Below are 25,414 nucleotides of genomic sequence, written 5' to 3'. Positions count from 1 at the left end.
TTATTTAACTCATAATAGAAAACAGAGGTAACAAACTATTAAAAAACTTAATATAATCTCCTTTAACAATAGTCTCTTTGAAAATCAGAAGTTCCATGATAATTTATACTGTTACTAAAATGTATGACTTCTCTTAGATTGTTAAATAGTTCAAAGATTTTCTATTGGCTTCTCATTTCTACATTAATGGCTCCTCAGTTTGAAACCACTGACTTAGGATTTCGATCAGTAAATTCAGAACATTGGGAAAGATGTAAAGTGAATAATGGGATCGTAAAAGTCCATCACTTCTCTTCATCATAGTCTGTGGTATACACCATTTTAGAGGGAATCCGTCTAGATATTTTACAAAAAGAAATGGATTTTCTTCCTGAAGGGAGGTGAAATTTGGAGCTGGTGAGTTCCTAGTGGATAACTGTGGGACACAGTGTAATCAAATCTCTCCCATCAGTTTTGTATCTTTGGATGTATCACTTAACCTTTTATGAGATTCAGGTTTTTACTCTGTAAATTAAAGGATATGAGCTCGTCCTTCTTTCAATTCCTTTCCAATACAAATATTCTCTAATTCTTTGGTTGTTATAATCAAGTCCTCTACCTCCCTATGCACCTTCACTTTTAGAATCAAAGGAAAGCTGACCCACGGTTTTCATATTTTTAATGTCACTAAAATTCAGACACACCCAGTTTTTTGAATTAATAGAGACTGGAGTAATTGGAGCATAGGAGCCTTAGGATTTTATGAAATGGCTAGTGTTAAAAATCATTGTCATATTTTCCAGAAGAGAAGATCTTTTACTTTATCTATAAAGTGTTTCCTGACAGGATGATTTCTAATAAGGAAACAACTGAACTGGAACACATTCTTCTTGAAAACTAATGCCAATTATTAAACTGGCTCACAATGCTTCCTGCATGCTTTTATTACACAGATTTATGAAAGATCTAATTATCTGTCAAATAATGAAAAATTAGTCACTTAGACATTAATTAATCAATATGTGCAAATCACACTGGAAATGATAAATGTTTTCAGGAAGAGAGAGAATGGAAACTACCCAATTGGATACTTACTCCTTACCTTGGCTTTCAGGATTCTCCTTTGACAGTTTGTTGAACTCGTACAATGAGGCCTCTGGGAGTGTTATTGCCGACAGCTTTCAATAATCATCTGTAATCAATTTATCGCCTCCAAATATTTTCACCCACATCTTATTTCTTTTAATTTCTTCCCTTCCCATGTTTATCATGCCCTTAAACTAAATTCTGTACTCATTTATGCCATTTTCTGGTATTGACATCAATTAAACATACCACGCGTGGCCATCTCAGGCCCTTTACATGACAAAGCCAGCTTGACTCTGCCTTTGTCAAAGCCAAATCACAATCTTACTTATTCACATTGTTTAAATCCACCAGTGTGCTTAAAGTGCTCTTGGCAATTAGCTGCATAGGAAAATAAACAGATAAGCACCATTTCAGGTTAAATATCCAAAACAATTATCTTTCCACACAATATTTCAGATATGTAAAGTTGCAGAAAATTCTTAAATATTTCTCACAAACTTTGCAAGGGCGGAGCTTACTTAGCTATAAAGGCTGAAGGTCACTAAGAAAATATCAATAATCCAGAAAATCTTCCCACATCCACTGATGCATCTTTGAAGTCTGCTATCTAAAGTTATTTATTTACTTTTCCAACTAACATTTCTTGAGTGCCTACCATGTGCCAATCATGATTTTAGATAATTGGGAATGATTGGTGAAGAGACAAAGATCCCAGCCCTTAAGATGTTTACATTCTAGCAAGAGAATATGGACAATTAAACATAAATTTAATAAATAGGTGCATTATATAAAATATTAGAAGGTTGATGAAAGATATGGCAGAACAGAGTAACAGGGAGACATATTGTAGGGCTGAGCATAATGGGTAGGTTGCCATTTTTTTTTCTTTTTTTTGAGGCAGAGTTTTGCTCTTGTCACCCAGGCTGGAGTGCAATGGCACAATCTCGGCTCACTGCAACCTCCACCTCCTGGGTTCAAGCAATTCTCCTGCCTCAGCCTCCCAAGTAGCTGGGATTACAGGTGCCTGCCACCAGGCCTGGCTAATTTTTGTATTTTTAGTAGAGATGGGGCTTCACCATGTTGCCCAGGCTGGTCTTGAACTCCTGACCTGACGATGTCCACCCACCTCAGCCTCCCAAAGTGTTGGGATTACAGGCATGAGCCGCTGTGCCCCTCCTGCCATATTATATAGGTTGGTCAGTGTAGGCCTCATTGAGAAGATGAGATTTGAGCAAAAATATGGATAAAAGAATGAGTTAACAAATAAATCAATGTGATAGGATGTTCCAAGTAAAGAGTATAGCTAGAGAAAAATGTAAGGTTAGAAAAAGCTAATGGGTAGCAAGAAGGCCAGTTGGTGGCCTCTGAGCAAGGAAACCTACTATAATAGTAAGTGAATTCAGAGAAGTAGCACGTGGTAAGATTATGTCAAATCCTGAAGCCATTTGAAGGACTTTGGCTTTTCCTTTGAGTGAAATGGATATGAGGTAAGTCATTGCTGGGTCTTTAGTGAAGGAATGTGGTCTTATACTTTAAAATATTCACAATAGCTGCTATGCTGAGAAAAGACTACAGGGAGACAAAGGTAGAAACAGAAGCCTGTAAGGAGGCTGCTTCAGCAGTAAAGCTACCCGTAATATTAACTTGGACCCATACGAGAGCATTGGCAGTGGTGGTAAGTTCCCAGTTTCTGGATGTATTTTAAATAGCAGCAGGAGACAGATAAATCTTTAGGCAGATAGGGGCGGTGAAACCCAACCTTCACACCAAACACAGTTTAAAGTCGAAAACCCATCTACAAGTCTCAGAAAAATCCACAGACCGGATTGAAAACCACTCTTCCCATGTGAGGTGCTTTCCTCTGGTTGATCCCCACCCTTCACCTATTTTACACATTCCTACCCTTCCCTAATTGGTTTTTGACACTGTTGTGCCTATCTTTGAGTGGTGCATCTTTTTAGCCTTTTTTACATACTAACAAACCAATCAGCACATATGCCCCCGTTCTGAGCCCATAAAAACCCTGGACTCAGCCAGACCAGGGGACTGTCTGCTTTTGGGTGGTGGGGGGGGGAACTACCTGACTTTGGGTAAGGGGGCTGCCCAGCTTGGGTCTCCTTTTCTGCTGAGAGCTGTTTCTTCACTCAACAAGACTCTTCGCCTTGTTCACCACTGGCTGTCAGTGTAACCTCATTCTCCTTGGATGTGGGGCAAGAACTTGGGACCTGCCAAACAGCGAGTGGGAATAGAGCTGCAGCCCTGTAGCACTGCCTTCCCACTCACCAAGCAAGGCGAGAAGGAGCTGCTTGGCTGCACATGCCCCCTTAAGTCAGGCTGCGGATGGTGGAACTAAAATAGCTCACACCCGCCATTTACCAGGCATCTGTAAGTTTTCAGGCACCACCACGTCCCCTTCATCTGGACACTGGAGTCACTTGTGACGTGCCTGGTCCAGCCACAAGCCCCACATAGAGCCTGCACCTGTGCCAGCGATTGAAGCAGCCAGCTGCACCCCATGCTTGCTCACTCACACACCCCCTCACTCTGTGGGCTGAGTGTGCAGTCACAGCGGCCATGGGATCCAGGCCAGGTTGCATATCAAACACAGCCCAATAGGCTGAATGGGCAGGGTACCTCCTGCCACAAGCCCAGGGCGAGCAAGGCCCAGGCAGGAGCATTGCCAGCCACGGAGGCCTCCAACTGGCAAAATGCACAGAAAAAAATGCTGTGTCATTTTGAAGGCAGTGTCTATATTATTTCCTGAGGAATTGGATGTGGGCTATGAAAAGGCCAAAGAAAATGGAATCAAATGTGACTCTCAGTTTCTTAGTCTGAGCAACAGAAAGGATGAAGTGCAGTGTGGAAGACGGACTGTAGAAAGAGTTTGAGGTGGAGGGAGTCAAGGCATTGGATTTTCAACATGCTAAACCTGATATGTATATTAGAAAATCAAGTGGAGATGCTGACTTCGCAATTGGAATGTTCATACCTGAAGTTCAGATGACAGATCTTTGCTAGAGATGTAAATAAATAAATGGGTAAGATAAATGGGTATCATTACAATATAGATGAAATGTAAAGCCGCCTGAGTAGACAACATTATCAAGAGAAGAAATGTAAATACAGACAAAAAGATGATCAAAGACTGACTACCTGGACCTTCCAAAAGTAAGAGATTGAAAAGAAGAGAAACCAGTTCACAAGACTGAGGAGTAACCAATAAAATAAAATAGATTGCGGGATCCTGGAAGCCAAGTGATGAAAGTATAGCAAGAAGAAGAGAGTGGCAATTATACCAAACCCTACTGATAGATTAAATAAGATGAAGACTAAGAATGACCACAAATGTATGTTATTAAATAAATGGCATAAAGTCACAGAAGATATAGCACATTGTTTTCAATTGTTTGTTACTTGGTATAAATTAAAATCATAGAGAATTTGAAAGGGAGCCAGAGCATATTGTGTAAAAATAGTAAGTTATTTAGGCTAAGGGAAGAGTATGAAAACCAGACCTCAGAGTCAGAAATGCCACTGAAATTTAATAAACATTCTTCTCTAACAATCAGACCTTGGGCAATTCACTTAATATCTCTAATTTTTGTCTCCAAAATATGAGGTGGAACTTTTAAGGTACCTGCACCTCAACATTTCCATGATTTGAAAATAACACCCAGAGTCCTACCACTCAATAACATTATTCACTCCTTTAATTTAATACACAGATTTCAAATTAAGAATTGCATATGTGCAGCCTTAGTCTCTTGGTATTTTAAGCAAAGGAAATTGAAGAAGAAATGTGACTGACAAACTCATGCCTATTTCCCATCAGTTGTTTACCTTTAGGGCACATACAACTTTAGAGTTATGATTAAACATTAAATGTTCCAGGGCTACACATTTACTCACAAATGGTAGCTTTCTTATTTCTTTGTGAATAAATTGCACTTTCTCATATGCCTCTAGCTTTTTGTTATCAAGAAAAAAAGCCCTAATATTTAATCTAAAGTGGCAAATTTAATCTCTGTAATACTTCGAATAGTGAATGTGGGTGCATGTTCAATCTCATTCCTACTTTTATTGGGTTAAGTATCTGACTCTCAGATTTTGGCCATCCTCCTCCTTTCTCTCTAAGAAGGTAATTGGTAGAGAGGTGTGTGTGTGGTTAATGAAATATCTTGGGAACAGGAAGGTCACTGTGTCCTTAGATCAAGATATTGCCCACATTTTTGCCGGTCTTGACTATGGAATAGCAATTCTTGGCAATTCTGGACAAGAACATATGAGGTGTCAATGACAAGCATATGAGCATTTATCAGTGTTAGCTGCCAAGATAAGCCACTGATTTAATTTATGATCTTTTCTCTGTCTCACTTTGGTCAGAGCCAAACTGACCAGTTTGGTCAGAGTAACCTTTCAGGATGATTTAGCCTCACCTTTACTCTCACGGGAGCTGGAGACTCCCCCAAAGGTCTAGCTGTGTCTCCCACACAGTTCAAGTCAATGTGGTCTATCCTATAGCCCTTGACTGCTGAAACACTGTCCCTGCCATGGTCATAAACTCAATCTGGCAAGCTTCCCCACAGGTTCTCAGCTAGATTGCAAGTTCCTCCACATGTAAGAAATTTGGGATCCCATTCATACTACTTAGGGATTGAGGTTTATTCAAGGAAGTTGTGTTCAAGACCTCCCTGTGCCCAATCTTGCTGTCTCACTGGGTTCACTGCACTGTGGCTGTTTCTAGTGTCCTAAAAGATGATAGAGCTAGGCACAGTGGCTTATGCCTGTCACCCCAACATTTTGAGAGGCTGACACAGAAGAAGCGCTTGAGGCCAGGAGTTCAAGACCAGCCCACCTTGTCAATATGGTGAGATCCCCTTTCTGAGAAAAAAAATTAGCCAATCATGGTGGTACATGCCTGTGGTCCAAGCTACCCGGGAGGCTGAGGCAGGAGGATTGCTTGAGTCCAGGAGGTCGAGATTACAGTGAACTATGATCATGCCACTGCATTCTAACCTGTGCAATGCAGCAAGGCCCTGTCTCCAAAAAAAAAAAAAAAAAAAAAAAAATTGGTAGAAGCAGAAACTACTGTACTTTCAGTGTTCTCTTAACATAATTGGAGCGAAGAGAAAGCCTCCCCTCTATATCTGGACCCAAAAGAAACAGTTCATTAGACTGATAACATGCCTCCCTACCTCCTTCTCCCCACTGGCCCTCATATCCCTCAGGAATCAATGTTCCCTGCATTGGTTAGTGCCCCTTCCCTCCTGTTTGAAATGATCAACTGGACCATGTCTGTTCTCTAAATGATAATGGAGTGAGAGTTAAACAGATGTACAAAATATTCTAACTGCACAAAGTCTGAATTTCATTACTATTTTGTTGTTGTACAAGTCCTATTGCGCAAGTCAGAGATGGACTTTCTCTGCATTTTTGCTCTAACAATGTTAACACTCATTTCTAACAGCCACTGCCATGGTCAGGCAGTGGATACTCAGTTTGATAAGGGAGAAGATACTGCACAGAGATTGGAAAACTGAAAAATGCCTCAATGTCTTTCAAACATTACTAGTGCTGCAAAGAAAAAGTAAAATAAAATAATGCACATTTTAAGACAACACCTTATATACTATCTTCTAAAGTATTCAGGAAATCAGGAAATGAACGCTTACTCCAGATAATAATAGAAGTTCCTTAGGAACAATCAGAATATTTAGTAGTTCAAGGATTTTGGTCCCACTAATCCTATATGAGTTGCTGACTAAGAACATTTACATGGAAAACCTGTGCTTACTTTACAGGGGACCAGAGAGGAAGGATATGCAGACCCTGCTATGGCTGCTCAGGATGCAATGGTAACTAGAGCCAGTTCTCAGACTGATTGCAAAGAACCTTGGTTAAAATGGGCTGGAGTGGTTCTGATGCTACTTCTCTGCTGGCTAATGTTCCAGGTCCTATGGGAAGCCTGTCAGCAGAAGACGGGGGAGCACAAAACCATGCTGCAAATGATCCTGTGCAACAAGAGCTACCAGCAGCTGTGGCTGGGTAATTATGAACCGGGGTTCTTTCCAGCTACTCGGCCTATTATATAACAAAAAGAAGGTGGTTTACTAGAAACAAAAATGATATATTACAAGGAAATGGAGGAAAGTCAGTTACCTCAAAGGTACTTACTTTGAATTTTGTTTATAAGATGTGCCTTATTTAATGACATTACTAAGGGATAAGTATTTCCTTAATATTTTTTCCAATAACTTTCAAATACTGAGCATTTTAAAAATTATCTCTGTATTTGATGGAGTACTTATTCAAATATATTAGCTATTTCTTAATAGGTATATTATATGTTGTCTTGCAAAAATGTATAGTAAATATAGTTTAACCAGTCAATACTGCATCAAGGTCATTATTATTGATGTCATGATTTCTGCAATATTGATAGAACCTTATTGGTTTTAGAGAGTGCACTCATGTTAGTTTGCCCTTTGTTTATTCCCTAAACTACAATATCTTTCTTTTTCTTTTATTAAAAACAAATTTTGTTTTTTCTATATAAAATACACAAATGGCCGAAAATTTTCAACAGATGGCCTACCCTACCCCAATCCCACATCTGGACTTTACAAGTCAATAAGAGACATTACCTGTCTTAATGATAATCATATAATAATAATGAAAAGACATCTTCTTGCTTCTAATTTTGAGTAAGAATGGATGAGAACTAAAGTTGCCTGGGATAGTCATATAACTAAGTTCTTCAAATAAGGAATCTTAATTTATCACAATTCTAAATTAGTAAACTCTAGTCTATAACCATAAAGTTGATTTCATCTTTCTCAGAATGTTCTTTATAGATACTTTGACTGCTATTTTAATCATCACAGAGAGGACTTTTACACTTAATTCTCATATTTAAGCTCTAGTAGGAAGTTTGTTGTTGACATAAGCCTATATGTCCTAAATAACTGGTCCATAAATAATGGCTTGCTGTGTGCTTCCTCTCAATTTAAATCAGCAGTGAGTTAGTGGGTCTCACTGGAGGTGGCATTTGTTCCCCAGGAGAAGAGAATAATAACAGGTCTTTGAAGTTCAAGATTTATGATGACTCTACTAAGAGTATCTATATTTGTTTCAATGGTATTTATAATAAACAGAATTGGTAGCAGTAGTACTTTTAATTATTTTATGGAAAATATGGATTTTTAGTATGTGTAACAATCTAATTAATATTTATATTATACATTTATAATATTTTCAAAATCTCCTTTGAATTACATCAATTTGTTGAAGTTTTTCAGGAATTTCAAAATATTTCTGGGCAAGACATGGTAGATGCCATTAATGAATGTTATGATGGATACTTTCAGGAGCTGTTGGTTGCAATTGGTAAGTAATAAATTATTTGAAGTACAGCAGACATTTTATTTCTTAATAAATGCTGAACGGCTCTGAATGAACTAAAGACACATAAGTAAGCTCTTGATCGAGTCATTTTTTTCCCTTGAATTTTATTATTTAAAAGGACGTAAACTCCATAGTGGAAGAGTACATCAGTTACTAATAAAATGCACTAAACTGGCAACCTGATGACTTTAATGAACTGATACCCCCCCAACAGCTAGTTCAACTTTCATACCAGAAAAACACATCATTCTCAGGTATTTTCTCTTCGGAATTGGCTTCTCACACTGTTCAATCCATTTTATCTTTACTGACTTCCATTCCCTTGCTCAAGAGCAGATAAATACTTAACAGTGTGCTTCTCTTCTCTTTATGAGGTAAAGGATTTTTTAGTGACCATTACTAACAAATTTTGGTTTAGGAGTAAATCCTACCATAAAAGAGATTTACTAAGTAGTGATTTTCCTCAGGCTATTGTGATAGTGGCACACCTCTTGCTCCTTCCTAAGAAATAATATCCCTCCATAGAGGACAAAACAGGGCTACTTATCCAGAAAAATTGCAATAGAACTACCTGTGCAATAGAACTACCTTTGTCTCGTACTGTGCTGTGAGCTGACAGCACACATTTCAGGGACGACCAAAGGGGGTCATTGTGAAATATCTCCATCGAAGGCACAGTCAAGTAATCACCTAGATACTAGTTGAATAAATGAATATTGTGATTTTCCATCCTTGAATGGCAGAAGCATACATGAGTGTGACAGTTGAGAGATAAAGGAACTTTTGCAGCTTATCCAGTAAAGAAGTCTCAAGCTAGGGTTCCATGAAAACAGTTTGATGAAGCCCCTAAAATAGTATGCAAGAAATGACTATTAATAACTGTGTGTTTTTTTCTGAGGATGTCACATTTATTCCAGAAAATTCTCTACAAAATTTAATAACCACATACCACATCAAAATCCTTCACTTTATAAACAATGCCTAAGGAAATTAACTGACTGCCTCAAAGCCGATCAGCTGATTAGCAACCAAGTTATGACTAAAACTCATAATATCCGAATCTCAAGATAGCTTTCTTTCCACTATAGACCCCTGCCACAAAGCAGTGGGCATAAGAGAGGAAGTGGTGGACATTATAAATGGCAGAAAACATTTCAACTGATTTATTCACTCAGTAGACATTTATTGAGCACCTACTGTTCTAGACACTGACTTAGGCACGACAGATAGAACAATGAAACAACAAAAACAGCAAAAGTCACTGCCTTCAAGGAGGTTATAAAGACTATGACTCAAGAGTGATTATGATGTTTCATGTATTAAAAATGAAAGAAAAGATGAGGGTATAATCTCACAACCTAAAATCATTACTTAAACTACTAGGGAAACACTGTTATGATGATTTCATTCTGGCTAGAGATTATAGCCTCTCATACATTACCCATTCATGTATTAATTTGTTAACCTATTCAAATAAACATTACTGAAAGTTTATGATCATCAGCTGACTTCCAGCAAGGATAACTGTTGACCATTCTCTAGGCTGTTCTAATGCCTTAGCAGTTTTTATTAGATGACTTCTAAAACTGTTCTACACCAGTTGTGGTCCATACAGTTTCTCCTTCAGAGACTTCAGGTCTACTCACAAATCTATAAGTTACTAAAAATAGTATTCAAATAGATGAACAAATTACATGGGAGCTATATCATATTGAATCCTACAATGATGATAATAATAATCTATAATAGTGGTAATAACCTAGGTTTCTTTGAAGCTCTTTTGATTTAATTTTCAGATAAAGATGATAAAGTTTTCTTCATTAGGCTACATGAAGGAACTAATAAGAGTTCCAACAGATAGAAATAGATCAAGTGAAAATCTGCATGACTCATTATAATGTTGTTGCTTTATATTTTTTTCCTGTGGCTTATAGTGTTACCATTATTGTAAGTGTTGACATTATAATACAATGTAAGAATTGTAACAGGAAAAGTGCTATTGTTTCTCAAATTCTGACGAAAATGTATGTTTTCACTCTCAATGTTTCTTCTCTCTCTGATTTCTCCTAGTTCTCTGTGTTCGAGACAAACCAGCCTATTTTGCTTATAGATTATATAGTGCAATTCATGTAAGTAAGACTCATATATTTTTAAAATTTCTCCAGAAATTGTGTCTGTTTGTCAAAGGATAAATTTACTTCCATCATTTAAATGTTCATTACCATTTTTGAACTTGTATGTACAAAGAAAATACACCCAAGTGAAAAACAAAATGGTTTAGACACCAAAAATAAGACACATCCGATAAAAATAATGCTCTGCTTTCTGTATCAAATTTAGGGAACCATATTTGGGGTATATATCCCCGTGTACTTTAGAGGTTATTTAACATCTGCAGAAACTGGTAAATTCAAATGTCTTTGTATATTTCCAAAGATCCCCACATTGGACTTATGCAAGTACAAAACATATGGCAGTAAGCAGAAAATGTCAAAATATTACAAACTCTCAGCAAGAAATTGCCACGTTCCTGAAGTTTCAATACACGAAATTATATCAATGGATATTTTTAAACATTGTGTTATTTTCAAAAAGTATTTAAAGTGACAACTAGAAAACCATAAAGTCTAAATCTATTTTTGTAATTAAATGGGAATGTATTTCATACTTCAGGGCGTTATTCAGTCACACATACTTTGGGGCGTTTTGTTTTGTTTTGTTTTTTGTTTTTTGAGACGGAGTCTCGCTCTGTCTCTCAGGCTGGAGTGCAGTGGCGCGATTTCGGCTCACTGCAAGGTCCGCCTCCAGGGTTCACGCCATTCTCCTGCCTCAGCCTCCCGAGTAGCTGGGACTACAGGCGCCCGCCACCACGCCTGGCTAGTTTTTTGGGGTTTTTTGAGTAGAGATGGGGTTTCACCGTGTTAGCCAGGATGGTCTTGATTTCCTGACCTGGTGATCCGCCCTCCTCGGCCTCCCAGAGTGCTGGGACCACAGGCGTGAGCCACTGCGCCTGGCCTGGAGCATTCGTTTTTTAAAAAACACTGAAGTGCATCACATAATGCACAACTTATCCATATATACATGACACATAGTTAGAAAAAGAAAGTCTCGGCGGGGCGCGGCGGCTCACGCCTGTAATCCCAGCACTTTGGGAGGCCGAGGCGGGTGGATCACGAGGTCAGGAGATCGAGACCATCCTGGCTAACACGGTGAAACCCCGTCTCTACTAAAAATACAAAAAATTAGCCGGGCAGTCGTTGCAAGTGCCTATAGTCCCAGCTACTCAGGAGGTGGAGGCAGAAGAAAGGCGTGAACCCGGGAGGCGGAGCTTGCAGTGAGCCGAGATAGAGCCACTGCACTCCAGCCTGGGCGTTAGAGGGAGACTGTGTCTGAAAAAAAAAAAAAAAAAGAGAGAGAGAGAGAAAAAGAAAAAGAAAGAAGCCTCATACAGATGATTATACACATGTCATAGCCTTGAAAACTCAAAGAAAATGATTAAAAATAAATCCAATAATACAGTAATTTTAATAACCAGTTTTATCCTCAAAGTAAATTTAACAGATATACTTCTTAAAAGTAGCCAGCATGCTGGGAAAATATGTTAATAGTCAGAAATATGTTATTATATATCTTCTGCAATGTATTTCTCATTTATGCAGAGGAAGAACCTGGGTAACCCCAGAACACAAAAGGAAAATCAATGCTCACAGTCTTGCTTCTCTTTTATTCTATTTTCTGGGAGAAACAGTTGATTCGGTTAAATATTTATTTGAAATAGTGTATTGGGAAATGCTATAGGATGATTTCAATCGTTTCTTTCTCAAATAACCAACCACTACAACAACAGTATGAAGCTTCTCTTGTGAATAACTATGGGAAAATAATCACAATTACCTTGATTCCAATTTTGCACAAATTCAAGGCTACTTATTCTAATAATACATGAAAACTGTATTTTTGCTGTGTATGTGTTATAAGGCAAAAGGAAGATATGTGTATTCACGAGCGGTCTGTAGGAACAGAGAAGGATTGTATATTCAAGCAATGTAATTTTTGATACATGAAGACCTCAAATGTCAAATATTTGTTAAAAAGCTGCTTTAATCACTCCTGAACCAAAGCTATATTCTGCGTTCTTCTCCAGTGCACTCTAAAGTGAACGAGCTACATTTTAAATTTGAATACTTGGTTAGATCATTCATTTTAACCACCTCAAATTAGGAAAAGTTTATTAGTAATATACATCCAAAACATTTTGGCTTCAAAAATTAGATTCTGTTTTCTGGCCACTAGATGTCACGATTACTCCGTTTGGAAAGACAATTTGAAACTGATTTGTGAGGGTGTAGTATTTGGGGGCCTAGCATACAGACGTTGATTTTGTAATTTTCTGCATTTGAATTTAAATCAGCAAATATTTGAAGCACTTAGAATTCTAATTTTTATAATTTCTCAATAATGACCAGAAAATAAAATTAAAATGTTATTGCTCTCTTACACAAATCAATGTCCATCTGAGAGAGCTCAGAACGTCTTCCCCTCCAAGGAAGAATTCTTATCGAGAAGGACCACAGGATCAGATTTGTAGTTTATAATGCAGTGTGAGCGGGACAGTGTGAAGGTTGACAAGACTAAAAAGGGGGAGCAACTATTGCAGAATCAGGGTGAAATGATAAGGGTCAGAATCAAGGTGGTGGCACTGGAATAGAGAGCACAAGGCATTCAGAAAATAGGAGAGAATAATTCAATGTCAGCATGCAGTAAGGGAGAGCGAGAAGCGACAGAAATGACTCAGGATCTGAGCCACTCAGGATCTGAGCCACAGCCGGTGATGCCATTGTTGAAAGAACTCAGGAAGAAGAGAAAATGACTATGGAAAAGGGGTGTATCCACTTGGGACAGACTGACTTTTAAGAGGCTGTCTTCTCATTTCCCCCACTTTTCTGTATCTTTTAGGACTTTGGTTTCCATAATAAAACTGTAATCAGGATTATCATTGCCAGAAGTGAAATAGACCTGCTGACCATAAGGAAACGATACAAAGAGAGATATGGAAAATCCCTATTTCATGATATCAGAGTAAGTCTCCGACACATGATTTATTTGGACCCACATTTCCTCCTTTTTGAAACTGAGATAAAAGCTCTCATTCAAATAACTTCATGGCAGAGTCTAAAAAGGTAACTATTCAGACAGGGATAACTACTTTTTTTCCTCTACACAGTCTTTAGAACATCAACAGGTGCTAACTTAGAAAATCCTTTAACTTGGCTGGGCGCGGTGGCTCACGCCTGTAATCCCAGCACTTTGGGAGGCCGAGGCGGATGGATCACGAGGTCAGGAGATCGAGACCATGCTGGCTAACACAGTGAAACCCCGTCTCTACTAAAAATACGAAAAAATTAGCCGGGCGTAGTGGCGGGCGCCTGTAGTCCCAGCTACTTGGGAGGCTGAGGCAGGAGAATCGCGTGAACCCGGGAGGCGGAGGTTTCAGTGAGCCGAGAACGCTCCACTGCACTCCAGCCTGGGCGACAGAGTGAGACTCCGTCTCGAAAAAAGAAAAAGAAAAAAGAAAAAAAGAAAACCCTTTACCTCAGCGACAGAACTTACTCCTCTTTGATGTGTTTTACCCAGAAGCATTGATGCAGTCATGTAAAATATTAATTCTCTATAACTGTGCTTAAAGAGCTAAATTCTGAAATGTGATCAGGCTCAGGAAAAATATACATTGCAAAAGGCTGCATTACTTGTGAAGAGGTTTCTTAAGTCAGTTCAGCTCTCCTCTCATATTGTCATAGAAGGCAGGGCAGTCAGTCAAATATCATAAACTGCTAATTCGGAGGGACTTAATGTTCCTAGCTCTGTACAACTCTACATATCCTTATCCCTTTAGCCCTTGAAGGGCAAAGGAGCAATGATTCAGTACTGAACAAGCCAGTGTTTTCATTCTGATACTTTTGAACTTCACACTGCATTTTGATAAAACCTAACAAAGAACTCTTAGAATATATAGGACCATTTACCTAACTGAGAGTCTAGTGGGAAATAAAAATGCTTGGCACCTTGTTCAAAAAAGTTTAAAGAATTTCGAGATGGTGAAAGCAGAGCATTAAACCAAGCCGAGCACAGGGACATGAGAATAGAGCTTAACTTATATTTTGCCCAGAGCTAAGAGCTGTTACCTTGTTCACATTGTTTTCTACTGGAATTTGTAATTGCAAGAAGCAGTGCGTTAGTTTATTGAAAGAGTAATCTAGAAGCAACCTAAAGCCCAAGAGATCACATAACACAGAAGACTGTAGGCCTCTGGAGAGCTGAAATGGTTTCTAAGAGGAAGAGTTGATGGAGCAGCTAAGAGAAATCTTATTCCTTCTTCTTTGATAAAACTCTCCTACAGCTACCTTCAAAACTCTGAACTCTTTTAGTGATGAGAAATGCATGGCACAATTCACTTTCTAAATGAATAAATTAGTTCTTAGGCACTTATTATAATTAATCACAGCCGCCTCAAAGTCTGCTAATATGAAAATGTAATTAATGCAACTTTACTGTGTGCATTTAAAGTACTGAATTATCATTACATGACTTTGTGCCAAAGCACCTTAATATGAAAGTTGATACTTAACAAAGAAACATTTTATAATAATATTTATTTATTACTACCATTGATTTTGGAAAATATAGAAATTATAGAAGACCATTATAAGAAAATTAAAATTGCCCTAATTTTCTACAGATAATCATTAATAAATTTTTATGCTGCTTTGGCCTGCGGGTTTGTGTCTCCCCAAAATGTATCTGCTGAAATTCTAACCCCAAAGTGATGATATTAGGAGGTGGGGCCTTTGTGAGGTGATTAGGTCATGAAGGTGGAGCCCATGAATGGGATTAATGTCCTTATGAAATAGGCCGAAGAGATCACCTTTGTCCCTTCTGCCATGTGAGCTTAGAATGAGAAGAAGGCTGTCTGTGAGAGACAGGCACTCAGCAGGCACCACATCTGCTTGGTCTTGGTCTTGCCAGCCTCTAGAGCTGTTAGAAATAAATTCCTATTGTTTATAAGTCACCCAGTTTATGGTACTTTTGTCACAGCTGCCAGAACACACTGAGACAGGTACTTTCAGTCATTTTCTAAAACTATATAAATAATAATATGTTTTGCTATGTAAAAGAGTATTTTTACTGAATCATGGTATTCTACTGTATAAGCTATAAAGTACACAAACTACCTCACATTATTATACATTGCTTCTCAGTTTTTCACTATTATACGTAATATTATGGTGTATATATTTTTAGCACAAAACTTTGTGCTTATCGATGATTGATAGTAACTTTTTAAATATATATTTCTTGAGGTAGAATTATTACTACATTAATAATTATAAACTTTTTAAATCTTTTGAGACATATTCATTTGTTCTCCACATTCTACATTCATTTATAACAATCATAATAATAATATTAGGGCACATCTTCCTAAAGTTGAGGAGAATATTTTATTCTAAGGCAAGTTATTGTTCTTATAAATACACATTCAGGTTCAACCAACTTTATACAAACCACATACTACTGACTCTAACCAGATCATCATTCTTTAACAACTTTCAGTGGGAATAGTACTTAGGATGTGTTAAATCTTTATATGAGAAAAGTAAATAAATTTAGAAAGGCTAATGGTCCATGGCTCTTTCATAGTGCAGTTCAGAGGAATTATGCTTCCTTTTTAGAACTATTATGACATTGTATTTCAAATATATTTTTTCTTTTCAGAATTTTGCTTCAGGGCATTATGAGAAAGCACTGCTTGCCATCTGTGCTGGTGATGCTGAGGACTACTAAAATGAAGAGGACTTGGAGGATTGTGCACTCCTCTTTCTAGATACTTCCAAATAGAGATTTTCTCATAAATTTGTACCATTCATGGCACTATAACAAAACTATACAATCATATTTTCTCTTCTATCTTTGAAATTATTCTAAGCCAAAGAAAACTATGAATGAAAGTATATGATACTGAATTTGCCTAATATCCTGAATTTGCCTACTATCTAATCAGCAATTAAATAAATTGTGCATAATGGCATAAAAGAAAAATTGCATTGGAATAGATTTTATTTAAATGAGAACCATCAACAACCTACAACAAGAGAGTCTGCTCAAGGCTGTCTTTATCATGATTTGAAAGACCAAGGAAAATGTAGCGTGACCATCGTTGTTTGGGGAATTTTTGAGACTCCTATACAATTATGATAAAGCTAGGGTGATCATCTAAAGCAGGCTTTAAAAATAAGTAAAGATGTAAACCAGCAAAATGCAACTGGGCATGGTGGCTCATGCCTATAATCCCAGCACTTTGGGAGGCCAAGGCCGGCAGATCACTAGGTCATGAGTTCCAGACCAGCCTGACCAACATGGTGAAACCCCGTCTCTACTAAAAATACAAAAATTAGCCAGGCATAGTGGCAGGTGCCTGTAATCCCAGTTACTTAGGAGGCTGAGGCAGGAGAATCACTTGAACCCGGGAGGCAGAGGTTGTGGTGAGCTGAGATCATGCCACTGCACTCCAGCCTGGGCAACAGAGCAAGACTCTGTCTCAAAAAAACAAAACAAAACAAAACAAAAAACAAAACAAAAAAAAAATATATATATATAACCAGCAAAATGCAGCCAGATGTATGCTTGCCAGGATTAGATGTATAAGAGATTTGGGTGTAAAAATAGTGTGTGTGTGCACGCACATGTGTATGTGTTTGGCTTCCAGCTGTTTTTTTTTTTTTTTTGAGGCAGTACTTAACCAACTACTTGCCCAAGCTATGTGAGAAAAGCCATTTCTCTCTGTTTCTGTCTTTTCCTTTTAACAGCAGCCTCCACGACTTTTGGAAGTTATGATATGCTTTGTGCCATCAGTAGAGCATGGTCTCTTCTGTCTCTCAAGGTTCAGAAAGTTAGGAATGACAAAGGAAAAATACTCACTGAGATCAGATTTGGGGAATAACCTAAACTTATGCCACAATCTAGTCAGGACTGAAACCAGAGGCAGGGTGGGTGAGTGTAACCTGGAACCAAAAGGAAGAAAAGTATCATCCTGAAACACATGCAAGTGTAAAATTTGCTGGTAAAGCAAACACACAAATGAGGAAGAGAAAGGAGTTACATGGTAACACCACCGAAAAACACCAAACCACAAGAATAAACAGAGGAAAAAAAAGAAAGAATGTACAAAACAACCAGTAAACAACTAGCACTATGACAAGAACAAAACCTCATATATCAGTAATAACCTTGGATATAAACAGATTAAATTCTCCACTGAAAAGATATACACTGGCTGAAAGGATAAAAACCGATCCGACTATATGCTTCCTACAAGAAATGCACTTCACCTATAAAGACACAAAAAGACTGAAAATAAGCTTTGGAAAAGGTATTTCAAGCAAACAGAAACCCAGAGTAAGCAGGAGTACTTATATTTATATACATAAAATGGACTTTATTTCAAAAAGTAAAAAAAAAAAACCTACATAGGTCATTTCATAAAAATAAAGGAAGCAATCCAGTGAAAGGAAATAACATTCTAAATATATATGTACTCAACATTAGAGCACCCAGATTCACAGAGTAAATACTAGCAGATCTAAACAGAGAGATGAACTCCAATACAATAATATTGCAAGAATTCAACATCCCACCCTTAGCATTAGGCAGATCATTGAGAAATAAAATTAACAAAGAAACTAAATCCTATTTACCATAGCTACCAAAAAAAAAATGCCTGTGAATAAATTTAATGAAGGAAGTGAAAGATTTCTACTAGGAAAACTACGAAACGCTGATGAAAAATTAAAGAGGACAAATGGAAAGATACTATGTGCTCATGGATCAGAAGAATTAATATCATTAAAATGATTATATAATACAAAGCAATATACAGATTCAATTCAGTCCCTATCAAAACACCAATGTCAGTTTTTACAAAAATAGAAAAAAAAATTATCCTGACACTTGTATTAATCAAAATGAGCCAGAAAAGCTAAAGTGATCCTGAGAAAAATCAAAGGCAGAGACATCACCATACCTGACTTCCCAACATATTACAAGGCTGTAGTAACCAAACAACATTGTATTAATGTAAAAATAGACATATAGACCAAAGAAACAGAATAGAAGCTCAAGAAATAAATCTATATATTTACAGTCAATTGATCTTCAACAAAGCCATGAGGAACATACACTGGGGAAAAGACACCGTCTTCAATAAATGGCACATTAAAAAAAAAAAACTGGCTAGCCATATGCAGAAGAATGAGACTAGACCTCTATGTCTATGTACAAAAATCAACTCAAGATGGACTAATGACTTAAATGTGATACCTGAAACTATAAAACTAGTAGAAGAATACATAGGGAAAACTCTTCAGGACATTGGTCCATGCAACGATTTTATGGCTAAAACCTCAAAATCACAAGCAACAAAACCCAAAATAGACAAAAGGGACTATATTAAACTAAAAAGCTTCTGCACAGCAAAAGAAACATTCAATAAGTGAAGAGACAACCACTTGAATAGAAGAAACTGTTTGCAAACTACTCATTCAAAAGGGGGCTAAGATCCAGAATATATAAGGAATTCAAACAACTGAACAGTAAAAACCCAATAGTCCCATTAAAAATTTGGCTAAGACATAAATAGACATTTCTCCAAGGAAGAAATACAAGTGGCCAAGACGTATATGACAAAATGCTCAAGATCACTAATTATCAGGGAAATGCAAGTCAAAACCACAATGAGATATCACCTCATCTCAGTTACAATGGCTTTTATTTAAAAATCACAAAATAACAGATGCTGGTGAGAATGCAGAGAAAAGGGAACTATTAAACACTGTCAGTGAAACGTAAATTATGCAGCCACTATTAAAAGCAGTGTGGAGATTTTGCAATAAACTAAAAATAGTACTACTGTGTCCAGAATTGGTGGGTTCTTGGTCTCGTTGACTTCAAGAATGAAGCCGCGGACACTCGCAGTGAGTGTTACAGTTCTTAAAGATGGTGTTTCCAGAGTTTGTTCCTTCAGATGTTCAGATGTGTCTGGAGTTTCTTCCTTCCGGTGGGTTTTGTGGTCTCACTGACTTCAGGAGTGAAGCTGCAGCTCTTCACGGTGAGTGTTACAGCTCTCAAAGGTAGTGCGTCTGGAGGTGTTCGTTCCTTCTGGTAGGTTCGTGGTCTCGCTGGCCTCAGGAGTGAAGCTGCAGACCGTCGTGGGGAGTGTTACAGTTCATAAAGATGGCGCATCTGGAGTTGTTTGTTCCTCCCATCTGGAGTTGCTCATCCCTCCCAGTGGGTTTGTGGTCTCACTGGCTTCAGAAGTGAAGCTGCAGACCTTCCCGGTGAGTGTTACAACTCATAAAGGTGGACCCAAAGAGTAAGCAGCAGCAAGATTTATTGCAAAGAGCGAAAGAACAAAGCTTCCACAGCATGGAGGGGGCCCAAGTGGGTTGCTGCTGCTGGCTCAGGTGGCCTGCTTTTATTCCCTTATTTGGCCCCACCCACATCCTGCTGATTGGTCCATACAGTTAGTTGGTCCATTTTACAGACAGCTGATTGGTCCATTTTACAGAGAGCTGATTGGTCCATTTTGACAGAGTGCTGATTGGTCTGTTTACAAACCTTTAGCTAGACAGAGTGCTGATTGGTGCGTTTACAATCCTTTAGCTAGACACAAAAGTTCTCCAAGTCCCCACCAGATTAGCTAGACACAGAGCACTGATTGGTGCGTTTACAAACCTTTAGCTAGACACAGAGTGCTGATTGGTGTGTTTACAGTCCTTCAGCTAGACAGAAAAGTTCTCCAAGTCCCAGCCAGCACCTCTCACTGGCACTCACTGTGGGACTTTGTGGCACCTAGCCCAGGCACTCCAGCAGCCCAGAGGGAGCTTGTCCCCCGATCAAGCCCAGCAGGTGCTGGCTGGCCACGCGGAGTGCAGGGCTTGCCGAGCCCATCCTCACCTGGAACCCATGCCAGCCCACGAGTGCCGTGGGCCCACACCTCTCTCTTCACACTTCCCCGCGAGCGAAGGGAGCCAGCTCTGGCCTCAGCCAGCCCAGAGAGGCGCCCTCATAGCGCAGCAGCAGGCTGAAGGACTCCTCTGCGGCCTGAGCAGATGCCGAGGCCGGGGAGGTGCCGAGAGCGAGCGAGCGCTGCTAGCACGTTGTCCCTTCTCATTTCTACATGATCCAGAAATCCCACTGAGAGGTGAAGCCAGATGGATTTCTTGGGTCAAGTGGGGACTTGGAGAACTTTTCTTACAAGAGGATTCTAAAACTCACCAATCGGCTGGGTGTGGTGGCTCACACCTGTAATCCCAGCACTTTGGCAGGCTGAGGTGGGCAGATCACAGGGTCAGGAGATTGAGACCATCCTGGCTAACACAGTGAAACCCTCCTCTACTAAAAATACAAAATTTAGCCAGTGGTGGGCAACTGTAGTCCCAGCTACTTGGGAAGCTGAGGCAGGATGAACCTGGGAGGTGGAGCTTACAGTGAGCTGAGATCACACCACTGCACTCCAGCCTGGGCGACAGAGTGAGACTTCATCTCAAAAAAAAAAAAAAAATGCACCAATCAGCACTCTGTGGCCAGGATTGTAAAATGCACCAGTCAGTACTCTGCAGCTAGCAAGAGGTTTGTAAAATGCACCAATCAGTGCTCTGTGAAATACAACAATCAGCACTCTGTAAAATGCACCAATCGGTGCTCTATAAAATGGACCAATCAGCAGGATTCTAAAAGTAACCAATCATGGGGAGGATTGAGAAAAGGGCATTCTGATAGGACAGAAACAGGATATGGGAGGGGAAAAATAAGGGAATAAAAGCTGGCCACCCCAGCCAGCAACAGCAACCTGCTCACGTCCCCTTCCATGTTGTGGAAGCTTTATTCTTTTGCTCTTCACAATAAATCTTGCTGCTGCTTACTCGTTGGGTATGTGCCATCTTTAAGAGCTGTAACACTTACTGTGAAGGTCTGCGGCTCCATTCTTGAAGTGAGCGAGACCAAGAACCCACCAGAAGGAACCAACTCTGGACACACCACTACTGAATATTTATCCAAAGGAAAATAAATCGGTACATCAGAGGGATGCCTGCATTCATAGTTATTGTATCACTGTTCACAATAGCAAAGATATGGAATCAACTTGGTGTCTATCAATAGATGACTCGATTAAGAAAATGTGGCATAAACACACAATAGAATACTACTTGGCCATAGAAAAAGAATGAAATCACATCATTTGCAGCAACATGAATGGAACTGGAGGTTACTATACTAAGTGAAATAAGTCAGACACAGAAAGACAAATACCACATCTTCTCATTCATATGTGGGAGTTAAGAAACTTGATCTCATTAACATGGAAAATAAAATGCTAGATACCAGAGAGTGGGAAAGGTGGGTAGGTACGAGGCTGTATAAAGAGATGTTGGTTAATGGGTATTAACACACAATGAGATGGAAAAAAATAAGTCCTAATGTTTGGTAGCAGACTACGATGACTAAGTAAGAATATTGTGATAAAACTTGAAATGATACCAAAACATAGAAATGATAAATACGCAAGATGACAGATACCCCAAGTACCCTGATGTTGAAACCAACCTAATAGTCCCATATACTGTTCTTTTTGATAAACATAGAAATTGATCCTTCTGGTCTTAAAGCTTGAAGCTTATATTTGTTTTATCTGAGTTCCTTCCTTTGGACAGGATTTTCAGGCCTCTCAGAAAATATCAAAGGACTGAAACTCACCAGATCACAGCACCAGTTGTCAGACCTCTCATTCATGATGATGGCTTCCTTGCCCCTCCTTAGTTCCCATTTTCTTATGCATGGTTACATTTCTTCCCTGCTATATAAACCTATAGTTAGTCAGTAGGGAGATGAATTTGAGACTGAGCTCCCATCTCCTTGGCTGCAGTGCCAAATTAAAGCCTTCTTCCTTGGCAGTACTCATCATCTCCGTGATTGGCTTTCTATGCAGTGAACAGTAGGGCCTAGACAAAACCCTTGGTTTTTCAGTAACAATGGGACCATTACATATTCTATCCCTGTAACAAACACTCACATGTACTCCATAAATATATAAAATATTACATATCAAGGAAAGAAAAATAATGGATAACTAGGTAACATGAACAAATTAATTTGTATCACTATGGTAATAATTTTACTATCTATATATATCTTAAAACATTATGTTGTATACCTTACATATATATGTTCAAATTTATTTTCAAAAGTGGATGATATATTTCAAAAACATTAGAAAATGAGAAGGGATCAAAATGATAAAACATAAAAATCAATGGAAATAAAAGGAAGTGGCAATTGAGAAAATGAGGAACAATAATAGTATAAGACTAAAAATCCATATTGGTAATTACTTTAAATGTAAATGGTTCAAACGCTCCAATCCAAAGGTAGACACTGGCAGAATAGATTTAAAAAATAAACATAATCCAATATATATGGTCTGAAAAGACTCCTTTTAGATCCCAAAGCACAAAGAGGCTGGAAGTAAAATGATGTGAAAAGACATTCTATGCAAACAGCAAATAAAAGAGATTTTGGTTGGCTATACTAATATCAGACAACATAGATTTTCAGTCAGAAACTGTTGTAGATTCTGTGGTGACCTGGCAGTGTTGCCACACAGGCATTTTAGTCGCAGGCGAGAACTGGAGTGCATGGCCTGGAGCTGGGTAGGGGCCTCCACAGCCAGAACTGTGGAAAGCATCTCAGCAGTAGGTGCTGGAATTGTATGCTACCCTGTTGCAATCCTGGGGAATGAGGAGTACTTCTAAAGCTGCAGTTTCTCCTGGACAGTGAGATTTGCAGCCAGGGCAAGTTTAGTAATCTGGAATCAGTTTGCATGTGCCATTTCTTGGTGCCCCAGCCTGCTATCCTGAGATCATGATGCAACGGGGTCCACACCACTCTACTCACAGGCAGAATTTCAGACTCTTGGAGCATCTATTTGATTGGACGAGCAGCCTAAGCTACCCTATCCTTCATAGACATAGATTGTGGTGCAGTCAGGCCCTCTCCACTCCATGCCCAGACAGATGTCCATGCATGCAGGGTACCCATTCACCTGCTTCAGCAGCCTGAGCTGCCCCACCCTTCCTGGGCATAAATTGTGGTCTAGCATGGCTCTTTGCTCCATGTCTAGGCAAAGCTCCAGGTATTCAGAGAATCTGCTTGCCTGATTCAGCAGCCCGAGTTGCCTCATCCCTGCTGTGCAGAGATCTTGATAGAGTGGGGGACTTCCTGCTTCATGCCCAAGCAGATTTCCAGGCACTCAGAGCACCATGCTTACCTGGATCAACATCCTGACTTGTCTAGTCCTTCCTGTACAGATATCCTGGTGCATGGAGGCCCTCTTTGCTTCATACCCAGGCAAATCTCCAGACATTCAGAGTACCCACTCATCTGGGTCAGTAGCCTGAACCACCCCACTGTTCCTGGACATAGATTATGATGCAGTGAGCACCTCCCTACTCTGTCCCCAGGAAGATCTCCAGGAATTCAGAGTACCAATTCACCTGTATTACCATCCCAAGCTGCCCCACCCTTCCTGTACAGACAACCTGGTGCAGGGGAGGTCCTCTCTGCTCCACATCCAGGTAGATCTCCAGGTACCCAGAGCACCTTCTTTCCTCAAATAGGAGTTTAAGCCACCCTCCATCCCCAGGCAGAAAACTTGGATCCAAGGAGATTTCCCAGCTCCATGCCTACGCACACCTCTGGGCACCTGGTGGCCACCCACCGGATTCTCTCTTTGCATTGGCCCTGTACCTGACATTGGGGGATAGGTAGGTGAGCCTGCCTAGTCTGTCCCCATCTATTGTAGCCCCTGTCCCCTGCCTCCAGGGCTGAGCAGGGAACTCAAATAAATGTGCATTCCATGAATCAGCCCTTTGCCTGAGGCAAGAGAGCCTCTGCCAGAAAATAAGGATCAAGTATATACAAAGCTGTGTTGGCTACAGCTGGCTCTTTTCTATAAACACCATATACTATCTTGTAGGCAGAAATGCATAGCCTAATATAAAACCTGCTGAAGGAAGTAAATAGGGCTGTAGAAGAAAACCCAAAAGACCCTATTCAGCATTCTCTACAGTCACACCCCCTAGGGAGATAGGGAAGAGAAAAGGAAAGAAAAAAAGCGAATAATATTATAGGAAAAGAAATGAAACACAAAAAATCCTACCCACACAAGATAATTACAAATATTGGAAGTGCCAGCATCTCCAGATGAAAAGAACCCAGTGCAAGAATTCTGGCAACATGAAAATCTGATTGTAGTAACACCACCAAAGAATTGCACTAGCCCTCTAGCAATGGTCACTAGACAAAAAGGAAACTAAGAAATGACAAGTCAAGAACTGAAAGCATGGATTGCAAAGAAGCTTAATGAGATCCAAGACAAGGGTAAAAATCAACACAAAACAAATTCTATAGCAACCCAATAAATATAGGAAAACATTAACATATTTTAAAAAAATCAATCAGAGCTCCTGGAATTGAAACCTCATTTATGGAATTTCAAAATACAATTGAAAGCGTTAAAGCTTTATTAATAGAATAGAATAGAATAAAAGAAAGAGGTAATATCAGAGCTTGAAGATTGGTTGTTCAGACTGAGTCAAAAAAAATAAGGTAAAATAATTTTTAAAAATGAACAAAGTCTTTGAGACTTTGGGATCCCACGCATATTTAAACCAACCAAACCTATACATTTTGGCATTTCTGAAAGAGAAGGAGAAAAAGTAAACAGCATGAACAACATATTTGAAGGAATAATTCAAACAAATTTCCCCGCTGGGCATGGTAACTCACACCTGTAATCCCAGCACTTTCAGAGGGCAAGGCGGGTGGATCA

At 39.1% G+C, this 25,414-nt stretch overlaps 1 protein-coding gene across 4 annotated transcripts in view; it reads left to right on the top strand.

Moving 5' to 3' along the window:
• LOC105466763 (annexin A10) overlaps nt 1-16,569 on the top strand; it is a 78,906-nt gene extending 62,337 nt beyond the window's left edge. For 3 of the 4 annotated variants that reach the window (XM_071092849.1, XM_071092852.1, XM_071092850.1), the window contains exons 7-12: nt 6,870-6,923; nt 7,020-7,113; nt 8,359-8,454; nt 10,543-10,601; nt 13,429-13,551; nt 16,246-16,569. In XM_071092849.1, the coding sequence (XP_070948950.1) occupies nt 6,870-6,923; nt 7,020-7,113; nt 8,359-8,454; nt 10,543-10,601; nt 13,429-13,551; nt 16,246-16,314 (495 nt within the window). In that variant the 3' untranslated portion in view covers nt 16,315-16,569. The remainder of the gene's footprint in view (nt 1-6,869; nt 6,924-7,019; nt 7,114-8,358; nt 8,455-10,542; nt 10,602-13,428; nt 13,552-16,245) is intronic. The other variant, XM_071092853.1, reaches the window with a different exon arrangement.
• The last annotated feature ends 8,845 nt before the right edge of the window (nt 16,570-25,414 follow it).

Source organism: Macaca nemestrina, chromosome 3, assembly GCF_043159975.1.
Source record: "Macaca nemestrina isolate mMacNem1 chromosome 3, mMacNem.hap1, whole genome shotgun sequence".
Lineage (NCBI taxonomy): Eukaryota > Metazoa > Chordata > Mammalia > Primates > Cercopithecidae > Macaca > Macaca nemestrina.
Note: the sequence above shows the minus strand (reverse complement) of the source record. Positions and strands in the feature narration are given on the sequence as shown.